This window comes from Triticum urartu, chromosome 3, assembly GCF_003073215.2.
Source record: "Triticum urartu cultivar G1812 chromosome 3, Tu2.1, whole genome shotgun sequence".
NCBI classification, from domain to species: domain Eukaryota; kingdom Viridiplantae; phylum Streptophyta; class Magnoliopsida; order Poales; family Poaceae; genus Triticum; species Triticum urartu.
The window spans coordinates 68,991,010-69,008,498 of NC_053024.1; the positions used below are offsets into that span (position 1 = coordinate 68,991,010).

At 35.6% G+C, this 17,489-nt stretch overlaps 2 protein-coding genes, 3 non-coding genes and 1 pseudogene across 5 annotated transcripts; 4 read left to right on the forward strand and 2 right to left on the reverse strand.

Annotated features, from left to right (window-relative positions):
• Positions 1–1,458: 1,458 nt before the first annotated feature.
• Positions 1,459–2,258, reverse strand: LOC125542916 (annotated as a pseudogene).
• A 1,315-nt stretch (positions 2,259–3,573) lies between these two features.
• On the forward strand, positions 3,574–3,647 carry TRNAP-UGG. The gene has a single exon. It is a non-coding gene; the product is annotated as a tRNA-Pro (tRNA).
• Positions 3,648–3,786: 139 nt separating this feature from the next.
• On the forward strand, positions 3,787–3,860 carry TRNAW-CCA. Its single transcript has one exon. It is a non-coding gene; the product is annotated as a tRNA-Trp (tRNA).
• Positions 3,861–12,061: 8,201 nt separating this feature from the next.
• On the reverse strand, positions 12,062–13,880 carry LOC125542917 (ribulose bisphosphate carboxylase large chain-like). The gene has a single exon (XM_048706141.1). It carries the CDS (start codon positions 13,555–13,557, stop codon positions 12,127–12,129), a length of 1,431 nt encoding a protein of 476 aa, XP_048562098.1. The 5' UTR covers positions 13,558–13,880; the 3' UTR covers positions 12,062–12,126.
• Positions 13,881–14,016: 136 nt separating this feature from the next.
• LOC125542919 (ATP synthase subunit beta, chloroplastic-like) lies at positions 14,017–15,955 on the forward strand. Its single transcript, XM_048706142.1, has one exon. The coding sequence runs from the start codon at positions 14,170–14,172 to the stop codon at positions 15,835–15,837; it is 1,668 nt and encodes a 555-aa protein (XP_048562099.1). The 5' UTR covers positions 14,017–14,169; the 3' UTR covers positions 15,838–15,955.
• Positions 15,956–16,990: 1,035 nt separating this feature from the next.
• On the forward strand, positions 16,991–17,078 carry TRNAS-GCU. Its single transcript has one exon. It is a non-coding gene; the product is annotated as a tRNA-Ser (tRNA).
• Positions 17,079–17,489: the final 411 nt, after the last annotated feature.

Consider the following 17,489-nt stretch of genomic DNA (forward strand, 5'->3'; position numbering starts at 1 on the left):
GCGAAATGATCACAAGGGTTTATGCAGTAAGAACAGGCAAGCCTTTTTGGGTTGTATCCGAAGACATGGAAAGGGATGTTTTTATGTCAGCAGACGAAGCCAAAGCTTATGGACTTGTCGATATTGTAGGGGATGAAATGATTGACAAGCACTGCGATACTGATCCAGTGTGGTTTCTAGAAATGTTTAAGGATTGGTAGTGTCCGGATTTCTTGTAAAGTTATTTCACAGCTAAATTAGTGTTTTCCTCGATTTAATAGAAAATAAAAAGACTTCATGATGAGCAATCATCAGGTTAAGATGGATCTAAACCAATCCATTTTTTTCTATATACATACAACATGCCGATGGTTAAACAACTTATTAGAAACGCAAGACAGCCAATACGAAATGCTCGAAAAACGGCCGCGCTTAAAGGATGCCCTCAGCGTCGAGGAACAATGTGCTAGGGTGTATGTGCGACTCGTTCAGATCATGACTTCAAACAAATATAAAAAAAATTGAAGTATCCATGATTAGTACCAATGAATAGGATATAGCTTCTCTATCCTAGATTTCTATGGTATATGGAATTTATGGTTTCCTTTGGTGCAAATCCAATTATCTAAATTGGAAATAAGAAGCAATTCTCCCATTGGTAGCAAATGGTTATCCATTAAGCGGAGGAAATAGTAATAAAAAGAAAAAGGCTTATGCTCCTTTATCTTAAAAGAACGGACTAACAGGGTCAGCTACTTAGCCAACTTTCATAATTAAATACCGTCACTGTATGGATAACTCTTATTGTGAAAAGAGCTATTTACTCTATAATGGATAGGTAGAGCCAAAGAATGTGGACTATACAAGTTCGCAATACCTTTTGATGAAAGAAAGGGCTCCGGTGTATAGAGAGGGCCTCACCGTTTAAAAGGGAACCATAGAAACGATGGAACCCACTATTTTTTTTAGTATTATTAGAATGAATTTGTTATTTCGTATAGAAATAACTGAACGGAGTGGAATAAAAAATCGTGGTTGGGAAGGTTACTATAGCAAAAGCCATTGGAATTAATATTTTATATATCGGAATAATTAGTTTTGTTATTAATGAGAAAAAGGGTGGCTAAAAGAAGAGAAATCATTAGTTATTCATTAAGGTTAATTTGATTCAATGACCAGAGTTCCGCGAGGATATATAGCCCGGAGACGACGAACAAAAATGCGTTCATTTGCCTCAAACTTTAGAGGGGCTCATTTAAGACTTAATCGAATGATTACCCAACAGGTAAAAAGAGCTTTTGTTTCCTCTCATCGAGATAGAGGTAGGCAAAAGAGGGATTTTCGTCGTTTGTGGATCACTCGGATAAACGCAGCAACGCGGGTATATAAAGTATTCGATAGTTATAGTAAATTAATACACAACCTGTACAAGAAGAAATTGATTCTTAATCGTAAAATGCTTGCACAAGTAGCTGTATCAAATCCAAATAATCTTTACACGATTTCCAATAAAATAAAGATCATCAATTAAAGGTATAAATAAAGTAATATACTGGAATAATAAAAGATGAATTCCCGGAGAGGGAACTCCGGGAAGATACAATAAATTAAGATTAAGTGGTAGGAATCAACGAGCTGGATTACTTTCTTTATAATATATATAGGTCTGGCCCTTTCGAATTCGAATAAAACATCAACAATCGGAACTTAAGTTCCGGTTGTTGTTTCTTAAATTTTGGTTGTTGTTTCTTAAGTTTCGATTGGAATTGTACTTTTGCGTTAATTGAGGAATATGTCTATTTTTTCTGGGTCTAGAACCTGTAATTATTGAAATTGACTGGGCTTGAAATTGCTTTTCGTTCTCATAGTTATGAAACGGTAAGAAAGATAAAATACGAGCCTGTTTTATAGAAAGAGTAATTAATCATTGTTGTTTCAAGGTTAATTTATTTATTCGTCTCGATAATATTTTTCCTTGTTCACTAATAAATCTATTAATTAAACTCATATTTCTATAATCAATTCGATCTCCCGGGACAATCTGGGGACGCCTACGAAAAGGTTGTTTAGATTTACGAAAAGGTTGCTTGAATTTACGAAAAGTTTGCTTGGATTTACGAAAGGGTTGCTTGGATTTATTAAAAGTTTGCTTGGATTTACTAAAGGGTTGCTTAGATTTAAGAAAAGGTTGTTTAGATGTATACATGATTTATTCCTTATTTAAAATTTGAAAATTTGAAAATTCACTTCTTTATTTTATTAATATAGGATCCAGAAGAAGTAGTTTTTCTTTGATCCATATCTTATTTGGTTCATATTATAGTATATGAATACCCTCTTTACATATGAAATAATATCTACCGGAAATCAGATGAGTTGATTTGTATTTTGTATTCTATACTATGTTTTCTTTATATATTAAATATGAAGTTCTTACTCTTTCTGTTGTTTGGAAAGATCAAACACACGATGTTCCTATTTCTTTATTTCGTGATGAGTCGTATGCTTGCGACAATAACGACAAATTTTTTTGAATTCTAATTGTCCAGGTGTATTGTGGCGATTCTTTTGAGTACTATATCTAGAAATCCCCGTCGATTCCTCATTGGCACCTTTTCGAACACAACTGATGCATTCCAAAATAACTCTGATTCTAACATCTTTTCCCTTGGCCATGAACCTCCTTTTCTTTTTGGATTGGCTTAACTTAATTCTTCTACTTATTCTTTTATTCTTATATTTTGAATCCGAAGAAGAAGAATAAAATTCATTAGAATAATTTTTTTATTCTTTAATTAAGTAATAAAAAATAGAGAAATAATTAAAGAATACAATCCTTGTCGAATTAGCAAAGATTTTGGTTCGAAATCCTTTCGTTTAATTAGCCAGCCCCGCCTTTTCTATGCTCTGATTTCTGAGGCCTTATTTAGCTTGGGTACCCCTTTAAATTGAATTTCTATTTTCAAAAATGGGGTTTACCAAATTTTTAATGACTCTGAGGTTCAACCCAATCCATCTTTTCTTTCTTTTTCCTTCCGATACTAAAAAAAGATTGAAAAGTATCACATTTTGTCATATCACGAAGAAATCTATCCCTCCCATAGCAATAACTAGAATTAAAAAAAAGGGAATGACAAAGCATCTGGGAATAAACGATTAATTTCTATCAATAAACCTGCTAAAGCACCAAACCATAGAGTACTTAGCACGGGTGCTACAGAGAGATATGTTTTTATATCCCGCATTGAAAATCCTCCTTCCTTGTTGGAATACATATATGATCATAAACTCTTGCCCAAGATTGTTATGCTATATATAAAATGAACCATATCGACGAAATTTTCCTATCCCTAAAAAAGAAAAAGATGACCCCTTCTTCCTATATATTACCAAGGAAAAGTAATCCTTCTTTTATAGGCGAAATTATATTGGATTTTATATGTATATAATTCCTTAATTATATGAGACCAAAAAGAAGAAATGACACGAGGGTTCTATATATAGATAGAGAAAGAAAGAAGAAGAAAATTATGATGTGGAAAAGAAGACAGGAATTGTGTACAATGGCATTGTACAACAATTTAATTTGGAAAAAGGGATGTAGCGCAGCTTGGTAGCGCGTTTGTTTTGGGTACAAAATGTCACAGGTTCAAATCCTGTCATCCCTACCTATTACTTCTTTCTTCTTTATAGGCAGTAGCGACGAGATCAATTAAAGTAAAGTGGGTATAACTTGAATTTGTGGAGACTATACGTACGTGAGATACATTAGGAATAGAAAAAGATTTTCTTTTTGAATGAATGAAAGCGCTCTTAGTTCAGTTCGGTAGAACGCGGGTCTCCAAAACCCGATGTCGTAGGTTCAAATCCTACAGAGCGTGATTCCATCTATTTTATGTCGAAGCAGAGTAAAATAACTTAACAAAATTGAATTGTAACTCCAATTTCAATTTGACCTCCTCTCTGGTCTGGAGGAGGTCAATCAAAAAAAAATGACTCAATCAAAGATCCAACTGATCCCCACGCCTGTATTGCAAATACGCAGTCACGAATAATCCCGCTAAAGTAATAGGAATTAGGCCTAAGACGATTCCAAATAGAAAAACTTCAATCATTTCGATTTGTTCGAGGGGATAAAAAAAGAGGTACGATCTATCCCTAAATAGTACTCTAAATTATCCACGAATCTCAATGACCAAGAAAAGAATTCCTAATTAGTCTGGAAAAGAGTCGTAGAATGCCAGGAATCCCAAAGAAAGATTTTTCTTTTCTGAATTATAATTATTCAGTCAATTCAAATAAGGCGTATCTTGTTCAAGCCAATAAATAGAGCTGGGGTTATAGTTAAAGCAGCCAGTAGAAAACCAAAATAACTAGTTAAAGTAAGCATGAAAGAGTTAAATTCCATTTATTTTTTTTTACTACACTACATATGTTGGTAAAGCATTTACCTAAGTTATGGAAAATTCATAATTCATCAGTTATTTTAGATAATACTAAAAAACAAGATAGAGTAAGATACAGAAGTGTAAAAGAAAGTGGATTCATCAGATGATACATGAGTCCCTAATTCCGAATCAAGAGATTTGTTGTGGAATTTGTCAATTGAGTAAAGTAATAATATTAAGAACTAGATCATCTAACCCCATTGAATGAAAAAAAGAAATTCAATTTTCAGGGAAATTTTTGAATAAGAGATAAATAAACAATTGAATTTGAAAAAAAAAACTTCTTTCTATTTTGGATAATTTCTTTTTCAATAGGACCCTCTTTTTGGAGTGAACGATCGAATATTCCCCTATTCCTTCTTATTTTAACTGATTGTATTCCATATGGAATAAGAGGAGAACAAAAGCATTCCACGACCTGCCAAGGGGCTGTTAAAAAAAAGAAAGCTCTTCCTTGAATTTACTTTATTTTTATTCCTTTTTCGAACTCCAACCAAAGTAGATTCGAAGACGAGTCACTTCAATTATCCTTTTAAGTTCTATTCTATCTTCTGTCTTTCCCTATTTCATCTCGTAAAGTTCCGCGCTCGCAGTTTGGTCAAGAAAGTTAGACCTAATCCAACAAACAATACAAGGATGAATTACGAATTATGAAAGGATAGATTTCACATATACTTGTCCTTGTATTATGTCAGTATGAGAATATCCTTCCTAAATTATTTATCCAAACCTATTGATCATTAACTTAGATTTTCCCAAGATTTTGGCTGCTATTCCGAATTACTCTATTATTACGAAGCCAATGAAAAGTAAGTAGAACCTACAAAAATGGGGTTTTCTATTGATGCCTTGAATAACATATAGCTTACCTATAGACAAAAAAAAGTAATTATGTTTCGGAACCAGGCAAAACCAGATTGCTGTGCCATAGGAAGGATAGCTATACTAATTCGGTATACTCAAAATACACCTTTGGTACAAAATTGACAATCTCACAAGGATGAAATATCAGTAATTTTCTATTTACTGGTCGATCCCATCTTTTACGGAATCAATTCCTTTTTTGAATGTACAAAAATTTTGGGAGTTCAGCATGTCTGGAAGCACGGGAGAACGTTCTTTTGCTGATATTATTACCAGTATTCGATACTGGGTTATTCATAGCATTACTATACCTTCCCTATTCATTGCGGGTTGGTTATTTGTCAGTACGGGTTTAGCTTATGACGTGTTTGGAAGTCCTAGGCCAAACGAGTATTTCACGGAAAGCCGACAAGGAATTCCGTTAATAACCGACCGTTTTGATTCTTTAGAACAACTCGATGAATTTAGTAGATCCTTTTAGGAGGCCCTCAATGACCATAGATCGAACCTATCCTATTTTTACAGTGCGATGGCTGGCTATTCACGGACTAGCTGTACCTACTGTTTTTTTCTTGGGATCAATATCAGCAATGCAGTTCATCCAACGATAAAACAAATTCCAACTATAGAACTATGACACAATCAAACCCGAATGAACAAAATGTTGAATTGAATCGTACCAGTCTATACTGGGGTTTATTACTCATTTTTGTACTTGCTGTTTTATTTTCCAATTACTTCTTCAATTGAGAGAAAGAAAGAGACTAATAAGAATTCTCTTATCCCATTTGGAAGGATACCATCCTTATAACTACCCATGACTGTTTTTGTCTCTAGCATGACCAATTGATAAAATGTGGAGGAAAGTAGGGGAAATGGCCGATACTACTGGAAGAATTCCTCTTTGGCTGATAGGTACTGTAGCTGGTATTGCTGTGATTGGTTTAGTAGGTGTTTTCTTTTATGGTTCATATTCTGGATTGGGTTCATCTCTATAGTAATCGGAGGGACCAGATTGTAAACATGAAAAAGTAGGAGCTTAGCGGGTCCTTACCCCCCTTTATCTGATTAGAGCGGAAAGGACCCGCGGAATTTTTATTTTACTCTTATAACGCGAATTGAATCTATTCGATTCACTCTTATGAAGCAACAAGAAAAAGAGATCACTCGAGGATCCAATATCTTATTCCACGAAGGAAGTATCCTGAAAATCCTTGATTTAGTTTCGAGTAATAAACTAATAAAACCTTAATCAAAACTATTCAACTAGCCTAAAAATAAAAAAACCTTCAATGGAAGAGTTTACTTTTTTTTTGCAAAATTTCTGTAAATTTGAAGTTGAACTTAATTAAACAAGCCAAGCAATTTGCTCACAATCACAAGAAATTTTTCCCCCGCCATATTTTCTTCCCCTCTGTTTGTCCACTACCTCGGCTAAACCTAAGCAAAAGAAAAAGAGGTCCAAGAGACAGACCCGAATAAAGAAGAAATAGTAATCTTTGACGAATTAGGAAGAAAAAGGATTCTTATTTTGATACAAGAAGAATCGGCACAAGAAAAAGGCTTTTTCTTGTGCCGAATAGACGATTAAGAAGACCTGCAATCCCTCCGAAAAAGAAGAAATTTTAATTTGATTGTTCTCGCCTTTGCCTTGGATTCTCTTCTTTTGCATGGGATATAAATAAGGAATTCCAGACATCTCATAAACAAAAAGCAGTCTAAACAAAAAAAGGATTTCCAAAATAGATCATAGATAATTCTAGCAATTGCCAATAAATCGAGGCTTTTTACCAACTTGATGGTAAGAAATCCCGGGACCTAGAAATTCATTTCGTACAATTGAACCTTTTCAAACTGTTTCTTTTTGAGAACCAAAAAAACTTGTGCCAAAATAACGGATGCGAAGAAGAACAAAAGGCCTTGGACACGTAATGGATCCTGAAGCACGATTTCTGCGTCCCCCTGACCAAAACCTCCCACATTAGGATTGCTTGTTAATGGTTGATCAAGCTTGATGGATTCCCCCTCTGAAACAAGAAGTTCTGGTCCGGGAGGTATAATATCAATCACTTGGCGTCCATCTGATGCATCAACTATGGATATTTCATACCCCCCCTTTTCTTTACGTAGTATTTTTCTTACTATACCTGTTGACGTAGCATTATAGACTGTATTGTTACTCTTGCTACCATCAGGATAGATCTGTCCTCTTCCTCGGTTTCCCCCTACATATATGGGATATTTTAAGAAATGAGCATCTTTCTTCGTAGCAGGATCAGGGGAAAGAATGGGAAAGACAATTTCACTATATTTCTTACCGGGAACAGGGCCTATCACAAGAATGTTTTTTTTATCGGGACGATAACTCTGAAAAGCAAGATTTCCTATCTTTTCTTTTAACTCAGGGAAATACGATCGGGCGGCGCTAATTCGAATCCCTCGGGCAAAATAAGAACAGCACCTACATTCAACCCTCCCTTTTTTCCATTAGCAAGAACTTGTTTCAATTGCATATCATAAGGAATTCGAAGAACTGCTTCAAATACAGTATCGGGAAGCACAGCTTGGGGAACTTCAATATCGACGGGCTTGCTAGCTAAATGGCAATTGGCACATACAATTCGTCCAGTTGCTTCTCGTGGGTTTTCATAACCCTGCTGCGCAAAAATGGGATATGCATTTGAAATAGATGTCCGAGTTATTACGTATATCATGATCGATACAGAAATCGATCGAGTTATCTGTTCCTTTACCCAAGAAAAAGTATTTCTATTTTCCATGTCCAATCGCAGATCCCAGAATTTCTACAATAAATTAGATAGGTAGCTAAGCTAATCTAGTTCCCTATACACGAATCTGTTGTCATTCTACTGCAACAGTTGTACTGCAATGATGAATACCTTAAAGTAGGTATAAATAGAAAGAATTTTGCTAAAATGGAAAAGGGCTTTCTTTCTAAAAAAAGATGCTTGCTAATTTGATTAATATTAATATCGGGAGATCAAATGAATTTATGCTTCACTAATTGAATGATAAATGACTACAGCGAAGGAGATAGATTTAACAAAAAAAGACCCAATTCAAACATTATCTAGAATTACTGGAAAACTACAAACAAAAATATGAAAATAGCTCGTTAGGAGCCCATCCAAATCGTTGTAGACCCAACGAATAACCTAGTTCCCAACCACGGGTGGAGTGATCCACAAACAATATAGTATAAAGAATAAAAAAAGCTTTTATTGAGTCATTTAATTATAGAGAATTCCTGAACCCAAGAATTCAAAATGACAAGTTCCTCTTTACCCAGAAAAAAAGAACCACTTAGAATAGCCAAACAGATTATATTTGTCGAGAAATGCAAAATGGTATGGAGATGATCCTCATTATTTATTTTGACCATTGTATTATTTCCTTGTGTATTCCTGTAGGAGGTTTTTGTACATGTGTCTTTAGTTTCCCTTTTATCATCTCGTCCAAGAGAGAAAGTTCTTCTAATTCTATGAATCTTTCTAGAATCCTTTTCTCTTGAATATCAGTTAAGAGAGTTTCGGATTGCCTGGTATTCCACCAATTCTTAATCCAAAGTTCCAGACATTTGTTAAATGAGGAAGAGACCCCCCAAGGCAAAAGTACGATAAATACAAGATATAGTAAAGAAGGCAATGCTTTCTTTTTTTTCATTTTTGATCTGTAAATGGAGTTGTTAATGAATATGCTTCATTCGCTGACTCTATTCCTTCCCTGACTCTATATGATGATATTTCTATTTCATGATATTTCTATTTCTTTGAAGCAAAAACTCTATAGGTTTGATACCCTGTATCTATTCTTCTTTTTTGTATATTAGTTATTAGTGGAATTTCAGTGCATTGGGTTCTTTCTTAGATCTAGATGGAATGAAATAGTGAAATAGAATAAAAAAAAAGCCCTTTCGGATGAAAAAGGAAGAATAGTATGCGATATATCTAACTTGGATAAAAAAAAATTAAAAGCAAATTTCTCTTATCCTCGTTTGTTCCTTCCTTTAGATAAATACTTAAAAATCCCCTTACAATAACAAATCCAATTTAGAAGGGACTTCCTCCCTGTGTTGAGAAAACTTTTCTTCTTCCAATTCTTCTTTTCTTCATTCAACTCAGTTCAAAAAAGATACCTCAAAATACTTCAATTGGTACGCGCAAGAAATAGGCCAATTCGGCAGCTTTTTGTTCAATTTCTCGTGGAGTAAAAAATTTATCATCAGTACGAGTCAAGGGAATGATCCCCTGGCCCCGGATTTCCATATAAAGAATACGACGAGGATAAAGACCCTCTTTAACCTGAATTCTAATTGATTGGATATCCCGCATAAGGAATCGAAGGAAGACGCGACGTTTTATTCCAGGGAATCCCCAACGAAAAATGCACACTATTCCCTCTTTTCTATCGAATCGGTCATAACCACTACCTACATTCCACAAAATAGTACACCACAAGTAGGAGCTAATGAATAGGCCTGCGATTCCGTAGAAAGACATCACGACCCCCTGCGGAAAAAAAAGAATTTCTTGAGATGGAAGTATAGATATAATATTCTTACCAAGATAACTGGAAATCCCAACCGATAAGAATCCTAGTGAACCTAGAAAAAGAATACAGGCCCAGAAAAAATTACCCCTTTTTCGAGAACCTTTTAGAAGTTCTACCCATATGTGTTCTGATCGCCAATTCATATTAGATATACTAAATCCAGCAGCGGTCGATTGAAATTGAGAGAATAAGCTAAATAATTTTGACTTTACTTTTTTTGATTCTGAAATCGCCTTCAGCAACTAGTACTCCTGTGAAATAATAGGTTAGATACATTGACTTTCTATTCAAAAAATATTCGTTGATTCAATTAAAATAAATAAAATAAAACTCGCTATACCTGGCTCTGCATATTCATGCATTTATGCTCGTAGCCTATATCCGCATCCATAACCGTTTTTCATTTGTGTGTAGAAAGTGTGTGTAGAAAAAGCCACATACCCTACCATATTATATTACTTACACTAAAAAATACTAGACAATCTTATTTTTTTGCACATAAAGAAATAAAGAAGTCATTGCAATTGCCGGAAATACTAAGCCTACTAAAGGCACGAAAATAGAAGGTAAGTTTAAATCCGTCATGGAATAGGTGTCTCAATTCAAATTTACTATTTCTATCTAGTCGAAAAATATCTTAAGATTCTTATGATATAATTAAGTATATCTATTATAAGGAATATTGACTATTGTATTGTATTTTTTATTTTTAGTTTGAAAAATATTCTGTAAAAAAAATGAAAGGATAATAAGAAAATTCCAAAAAAGGAGAACTAATTAAAAAGATTTTATTTTGATTTTCCCATCCTCATGGCCTTTCTATCTTTCTAATCTAATTTGAAATTGGATTCAAAAGAAAGCGGTTAGAATTTACTTCCTGCATACATACTTCTCTAGAAGCGCATACAATAATGCGTGGTAAAGGCGGAAAAATAGTATATTCAATCAAAATCAAAGGGCAAATTATCTTACCTACTATAGATCCCCTACTACCCTCTTAGACTTTAAAAGGCGATATACCACCCAAAGAAAGGGTATGAAAATGCCGGGTGGAGTTAGCTTTTCGACGAAGACCTGTCCCGTGCAGCGAAGCCCTGTTAGTAAGACCCCCCGCAATAATGGATTATAGAAGAATATTATTCCAAATACTCCTCTGGACGCATATAGTAGCATTGCGATTCCGAATCTTTTTTATTTATGAATATGAACAGAAAAAATTCATTGTATCGTTGGGTCGGAGCGGAGGTTTGGTCCAGAAAAATTAGAAACAAAACGTCTACTCTACCGCATTGAAGTCTATAGCGCTGTATTTCCACGAAAGTATAATTCTTACCATCAGGATACGATCCTTTCTTTTGAACTAAACGTCTCTACGATGGGTCCAGGTTCTATGTCCAATCCCAAATCAAGGATTTCTCGCTCTTGATCGGAGTCATAAACTAAAAAAAAACTACCTTTTTATCCTTTTTCTCAAGGTTATAGAAAACTTCCTTATCTAGTTCTAGCATTTTGAAAAAAAAAAAATGCTTCTTTTTTTACACACAGTTCGAGTCACTTGTTGACTCACGATTACGCCTGTTAAAAGTTTCAAACGTCCTCTTTTTTGAAATTGAAAGAGAGTCCTATAAAAAGGTCTAACTTCCAAACTATGTCTTTTTTCATTCATTCTCCTTTAGTTTTTTTCTCTATCTAGAAGTGGAATAGAATAACCCGGTTGAAGGGTAATGATCATACGTCTGTAATGCATTGTATGGCCCAGAATAGGTCCTATTCTTCTACCTTTTCCAGGTAGTCGATGGCTATTCACAGCTACCACCTTAACACCAAAGAAGAGTTCGACCCAATGCTTTATTTCTGTCTTAGTGAATCCCGATTCGACATTAAAAGTATATTGATTCTTTCCCAATAAACGAAGACTTTTTTCTGTAAATACTGCGTATTTGATTCCATTATCATTATCATCATATAATACTATATTTTATTATTTTATTATTTTATTTGTATTTCTTTATTGTATTATACCTTAATATATATATTCTAGATATATAGAATAGACGAATCTCAATTTGTCAAGTCTCATGATCATATCATGATCTATTTTTATTCGGCTCAATCTTTTTTTTTCTAAAAAAGATTAAGCCGAGTTTAATTGCAATCAATTAGAAGAATAAAGAAGAATTACTGCATTTCATAACTGATTTTTTTTCTCTTTTTATTTCGTTTCTTTTTTATTTATACCTTCTTTATCTTTAGTTTTATCTAGTTAATCAATAGTATCTACCGGCTCGAACTCGAATTTGATCGCCTTCCATACTTCACAAGCTGCGGCTAGTTCAGGACTCCATTTGCAAGCTGCTCGGATAATTTCATTACCTTCGCGAGCAAGATCGCGCCCTTCGTTACGAGCTTGTACACAGGCTTCTAAAGCCACTCGATTAGCTGCTGCACCAGGTGCATTTCCCCAAGGATGTCCTAAAGTTCCTCCACCAAATTGTAATACAGAATCGTCCCCAAAGATTTTGGTCAGAGCTGGCATATGCCAAACATGAATACCACCTGAAGCTACCGATATAACACCCGGCATGGATACCCAATCCTGAGTGAAAAAGATACCGCGAGCACGATCTTTTTCAATAAAATCATCGCGCAATAAATCAACAAAACCTAAAGTCATTTCGCGTTCCCCTTCTAACTTACCTACTACTGTACCGGAGTGGATATGATCTCCCCCAGACATACGCAATGCTTTAGCTAATACACGGAAATGCATACCATGATTTTTCTGTCTATCAATAACTGCATGCATTGCACGGTGAATGTGAAGAAGTAGGCCATTGTCGCGGCAATAATGAGCCAAAGTAGTATTTGCGGTGAATCCCCCAGTTAAGTAGTCATGCATTACAATAGGAACCCCTAATTCTCTTGCAAATACAGCTCTCTTAATCATTTCTTCACATGTACCCGCAGTCGCATTCAAGTAATGCCCCTTGATTTCACCGGTTTCGGCCTGTGATTTATAAATAGCTTCGGCACAAAAGACAAAACGGTCTCTCCAGCGCATAAATGGTTGTGAGTTTACGTTTTCATCATCTTTGGTAAAATCAAGTCCACCACGTAGACACTCATAACACGCTCTACCATAATTTTTTGCGGATAATCCCAATTTTGGTTTAATAGTACATCCCAATAAAGGACGACCGTACTTGTTCAACTTATCTCTTTCAACTTGGATACCATGAGGCGGGCCTTGGAAAGTTTTTGAATAAGTAGGGGGAATTCGTAGATCCTCCAAACGTAGAGCACGTAGGGCTTTGAAACCAAATACGTTACCTACAATGGAAGTAAACATGTTAGTAACGGAACCCTCTTCAAATAGGTCTAATGGATAAGCTACATAACAGATCCATTGGTTGTCTTCCCCAGCAACAGGCTCGATGTGATAGCATCGTCCTTTGTAACGATCAAGACTGGTAAGTCCATCAGTCCAAACAGTTGTCCATGTACCAGTAGAAGATTCGGCAGCTACTGCAGCCCCTGCTTCTTCGGGCGGAACCCCAGGCTGAGGACTTACTCGGAATGCTGCCAAGATATCAGTATCCTTAGTTTCATACTCTGGGGTGTAGTAAGTCAATTTATAATCTTTAACACCAGCTTGAAATCCAACACCTGCTTTAGTTTCTGTTTGTGGTGACATAAGTCCCTCCCTATAACTCTTGAATTAAGAATTCTCACAATAACAGGGTCTACTCGATGTTAATTAGGCGTAAATGAAACTTTAGCAAAAATCTCGTAAAACAAAAAGGATATTCAATTAATATAATATCAACTCATTAAAGAAAATTGAGGGCATGCTTAGGTTAATGAATATGTTTCATTCATATATAATGCGTACACCCTGTGTATGTTCTATCCTATAGGAATTCCAATATAGGAATTCGATAGGAATTGAGTTGTTGTTATGGTAAGTTAACACGGTTCGTTATTAAACCATGGATTTGATTTACCAAATCCATAATTATTGTATACTCTTTGATAGATATAGCGCAACCCAAATTAATTCCTAATCCTTATTTTACAAGTTCTTAATAGTTCTCTTTTCTTATTTTGAATGCAAATACCTAACTAAATTACTAATAAAATTCTTTGTTGACAGCAATCTATGCTTCACAGTAGTATATATTTTGTATATCGAAGTCCTAGATAGGAAAGTAGAGTAGGCACAGATCCTCCACAAAAGGCAAAATGTATATGAAAAAAAAGATTGATTGAACTTTCCAATGGACTCATTCCATGAGTAAACGATTGAATGGGATTCGCTTGGGCAACGAAATCAAGTCCTGGTCCCCTTTTCTCTCTTATTGAATTAACTAATTCATTTCCTTTTTACTTTTGGATTTTTTTTGATTTGATTTGGCATTATTCAACAATAAAAAAAGAAAAATTTCGACAAATTCCTTTTTTTAATTATGTGATAATTATGAGAACCAATCCTACTACTTCTCCTCCCGGGGTTTCCACAATTGAAGAAAAAAGTACAGGTCGTATCGATCAAATTATTGGACCCGTGCTGGATGTCACTTTTCCCCCAGGCAAGTTACCTTATATTTATAACGCTTTGGTAGTCCAGAGTAGAGACACTGCCGATAAGCAAATTAATGTGACTTGTGAGGTACAACAATTATTAGGAAATAATCGAGTTAGAGCTGTAGCTATGAGTGCTACGGACGGGTTGATGAGAGGAATGGAAGTGATTGACACGGGAGCTCCTCTCAGTGTTCCGGTCGGTGGAGCTACTCTCGGACGAATTTTCAACGTTCTTGGGGAGCCTGTTGACAATTTGGGTCCTGTAGATAGTAGTGCAACGTTCCCTATTCATAGCTCTGCGCCTGCCTTTATCGAGTTAGATACGAAATTATCCATCTTTGAAACAGGTATTAAGGTCGTCGATCTTTTAGCTCCTTATCGACGTGGAGGAAAAATAGGACTATTTGGGGGGGCTGGAGTAGGTAAAACAGTACTGATCATGGAATTAATCAATAACATTGCTAAAGCTCATGGGGGCGTATCCGTATTCGGTGGAGTAGGGGAACGGACTCGTGAAGGAAATGATCTTTATATGGAAATGAAGGAATCCGGAGTAATTAATGAAAAAAATATTGAGGAATCAAAGGTAGCTCTAGTCTATGGCCAAATGAATGAACCACCGGGAGCTCGTATGAGAGTTGGTTTAACTGCCCTAACTATGGCGGAATATTTCCGAGATGTTAATAAGCAAGACGTGCTTTTATTTATCGATAATATCTTTCGTTTTGTTCAAGCAGGATCAGAGGTATCCGCTTTATTAGGGAGAATGCCCTCCGCAGTGGGTTATCAACCTACTCTTAGTACAGAAATGGGTTCTTTGCAAGAAAGAATTGCTTCTACTAAAAAGGGATCTATAACTTCGATTCAAGCAGTTTATGTACCTGCAGACGATTTGACCGACCCTGCCCCTGCCACAACATTTGCACATTTGGATGCTACTACCGTACTTTCCAGAGGATTAGCTTCCAAGGGTATTTATCCAGCAGTAGATCCTTTAGATTCAACCTCGACTATGTTACAGCCTCGGATCGTTGGCAACGAACATTATGAAACTGCGCAAAGAGTTAAGGAAACTTTACAACGTTACAAAGAACTTCAGGACATTATCGCAATTCTTGGCTTGGATGAATTATCGGAAGAGGATCGTTTAACTGTAGCAAGAGCAAGAAAAATTGAGCGTTTCTTATCACAACCGTTCTTTGTGGCAGAAGTTTTTACTGGTTCTCCAGGAAAGTATGTTGCTCTTGCGGAAACTATTAGGGGATTTCAACTAATCCTTTCCGGAGAATTAGACGGCCTACCTGAACAGGCTTTTTATTTGGTGGGTAACATCGATGAAGCTAGCACGAAAGCTATAACCTTAGAAGAGGAGAACAAATCGAAGAAATGAAATTAAATCTTTATGTACTGACTCCTAAGCGAATTATTTGGGATTGTGAAGTGAAAGAAATCATTTTATCCACTAATAGTGGCCAAATTGGCGTATTACCAAACCACGCCCCCATTAACACAGCAGTAGACATGGGTCCTTTGAGAATACGCCTCCTCAACGACCAATGGTTAACAGCGATTCTGTGGAGCGGTTTTGCGAGAATAGTTAATAATGAGATCATCATTTTAGGAAATGATGCGGAACTGGGTAGTGATATTGATCCGGAAGAAGCTCAAAAGGCACTTGAAATAGCCGAAGCTAACTTGAGTAAAGCTGAGGGTACGAAACATTTGGTTGAAGCGAAGCTCGCTCTCAGACGAGCTAGGATACGAATCGAGGCTGTCAATTGGATTCCCCCATCCAATTGAAGACAATCCAGTGGTTTATAGTTGATACAAAGAAAAAGGGAAGAGGGGTAGAAAAAGTTATTAGATAGCGAAGCGAAGTAAGTCCAATGCTATCTAGTAATTTTTCTACCTACTTACCTACTATTGGATTTGAACCAATGACTCCTGCCGTATGAAAGCAATACTCTAACCACTGAGTTAAGTAGGCAATTTATCACCACAAAGGAAGACCCATTACTTCGATCGATTATATATCGAATCCCTTTTCTAAGCAATACCGCTCTGTTATTGGTCTGTTATATACTAAATACTAAACTAAATACTAAACAGATACAGATCAAAGGGGTATCCTCTGGCATTAGAAAATATTCATCTTGACAAGAAATTATCTATATGTTAAGATATCTCTGATAAGGGCTATAGCTCAGTTCGGTAGAGCAACTCGTTTACACGTGCGCCAATGCTTTTCAAAGGAGCTTATTATGCAATGAACATAATCGATCTTATTATAACAAGTCCTATATGGAAATGCCCGCTAAAGAGAAAATCTATTTGATTGTCTCTCGGCCAATATCGATTTTTAGAAAGAAAAAACAAGAATTTTCTTCTTTTTTTATTAACATTAAGAAAAAAGAATATAATTAAAATGGAATTGGCAATATAATTTTTATAGACTTTTGAAAGAAAAAAAAGGGGTTTTTTGCAACCGTTATTTCTTATTTCTTGCCTATATCATATCACGGAAACCTTTCGCTTTGGAACGTGGAGAGATGGCTGAGTGGACTAAAGCGGCGGATTGCTAATCCGTTGTACAATTTTTTTGTACCGAGGGTTCGAATCCCTCTCTTTCCGCTCCCTTGGATCATTTGGGACTTTCGAATTGGAAAGAATTCTGACCCCCGGATTTTCTCATAGATAAATGTACGAAACAAATCCAATAAGAAAAAAAAACTGAATTTTTACTCCTCGCGTCCAGGATTCCGTCCTGGGTCATTAGATAAGAATCCAAAGATAAAGAGTGAAACAAAGAATATCACTACTGTATAAACAAAAAGTTTGAGAGTAAGCATTACATAATCTCCAAGATTTTTTTTTAAGGAATAGATTACCAGTTTTTCCTTACCACACGGATCCACTAGGATGGTTTTTTTTTATACCTAAAAAATGCAAAAAAGAATTCTTGAAAAAAATTGCAAGAATTCTTTTATAATAAGCACTCTTATCAATAGCAAAAATAGGGTTAGGTGGTTAGGTATTGTGTAG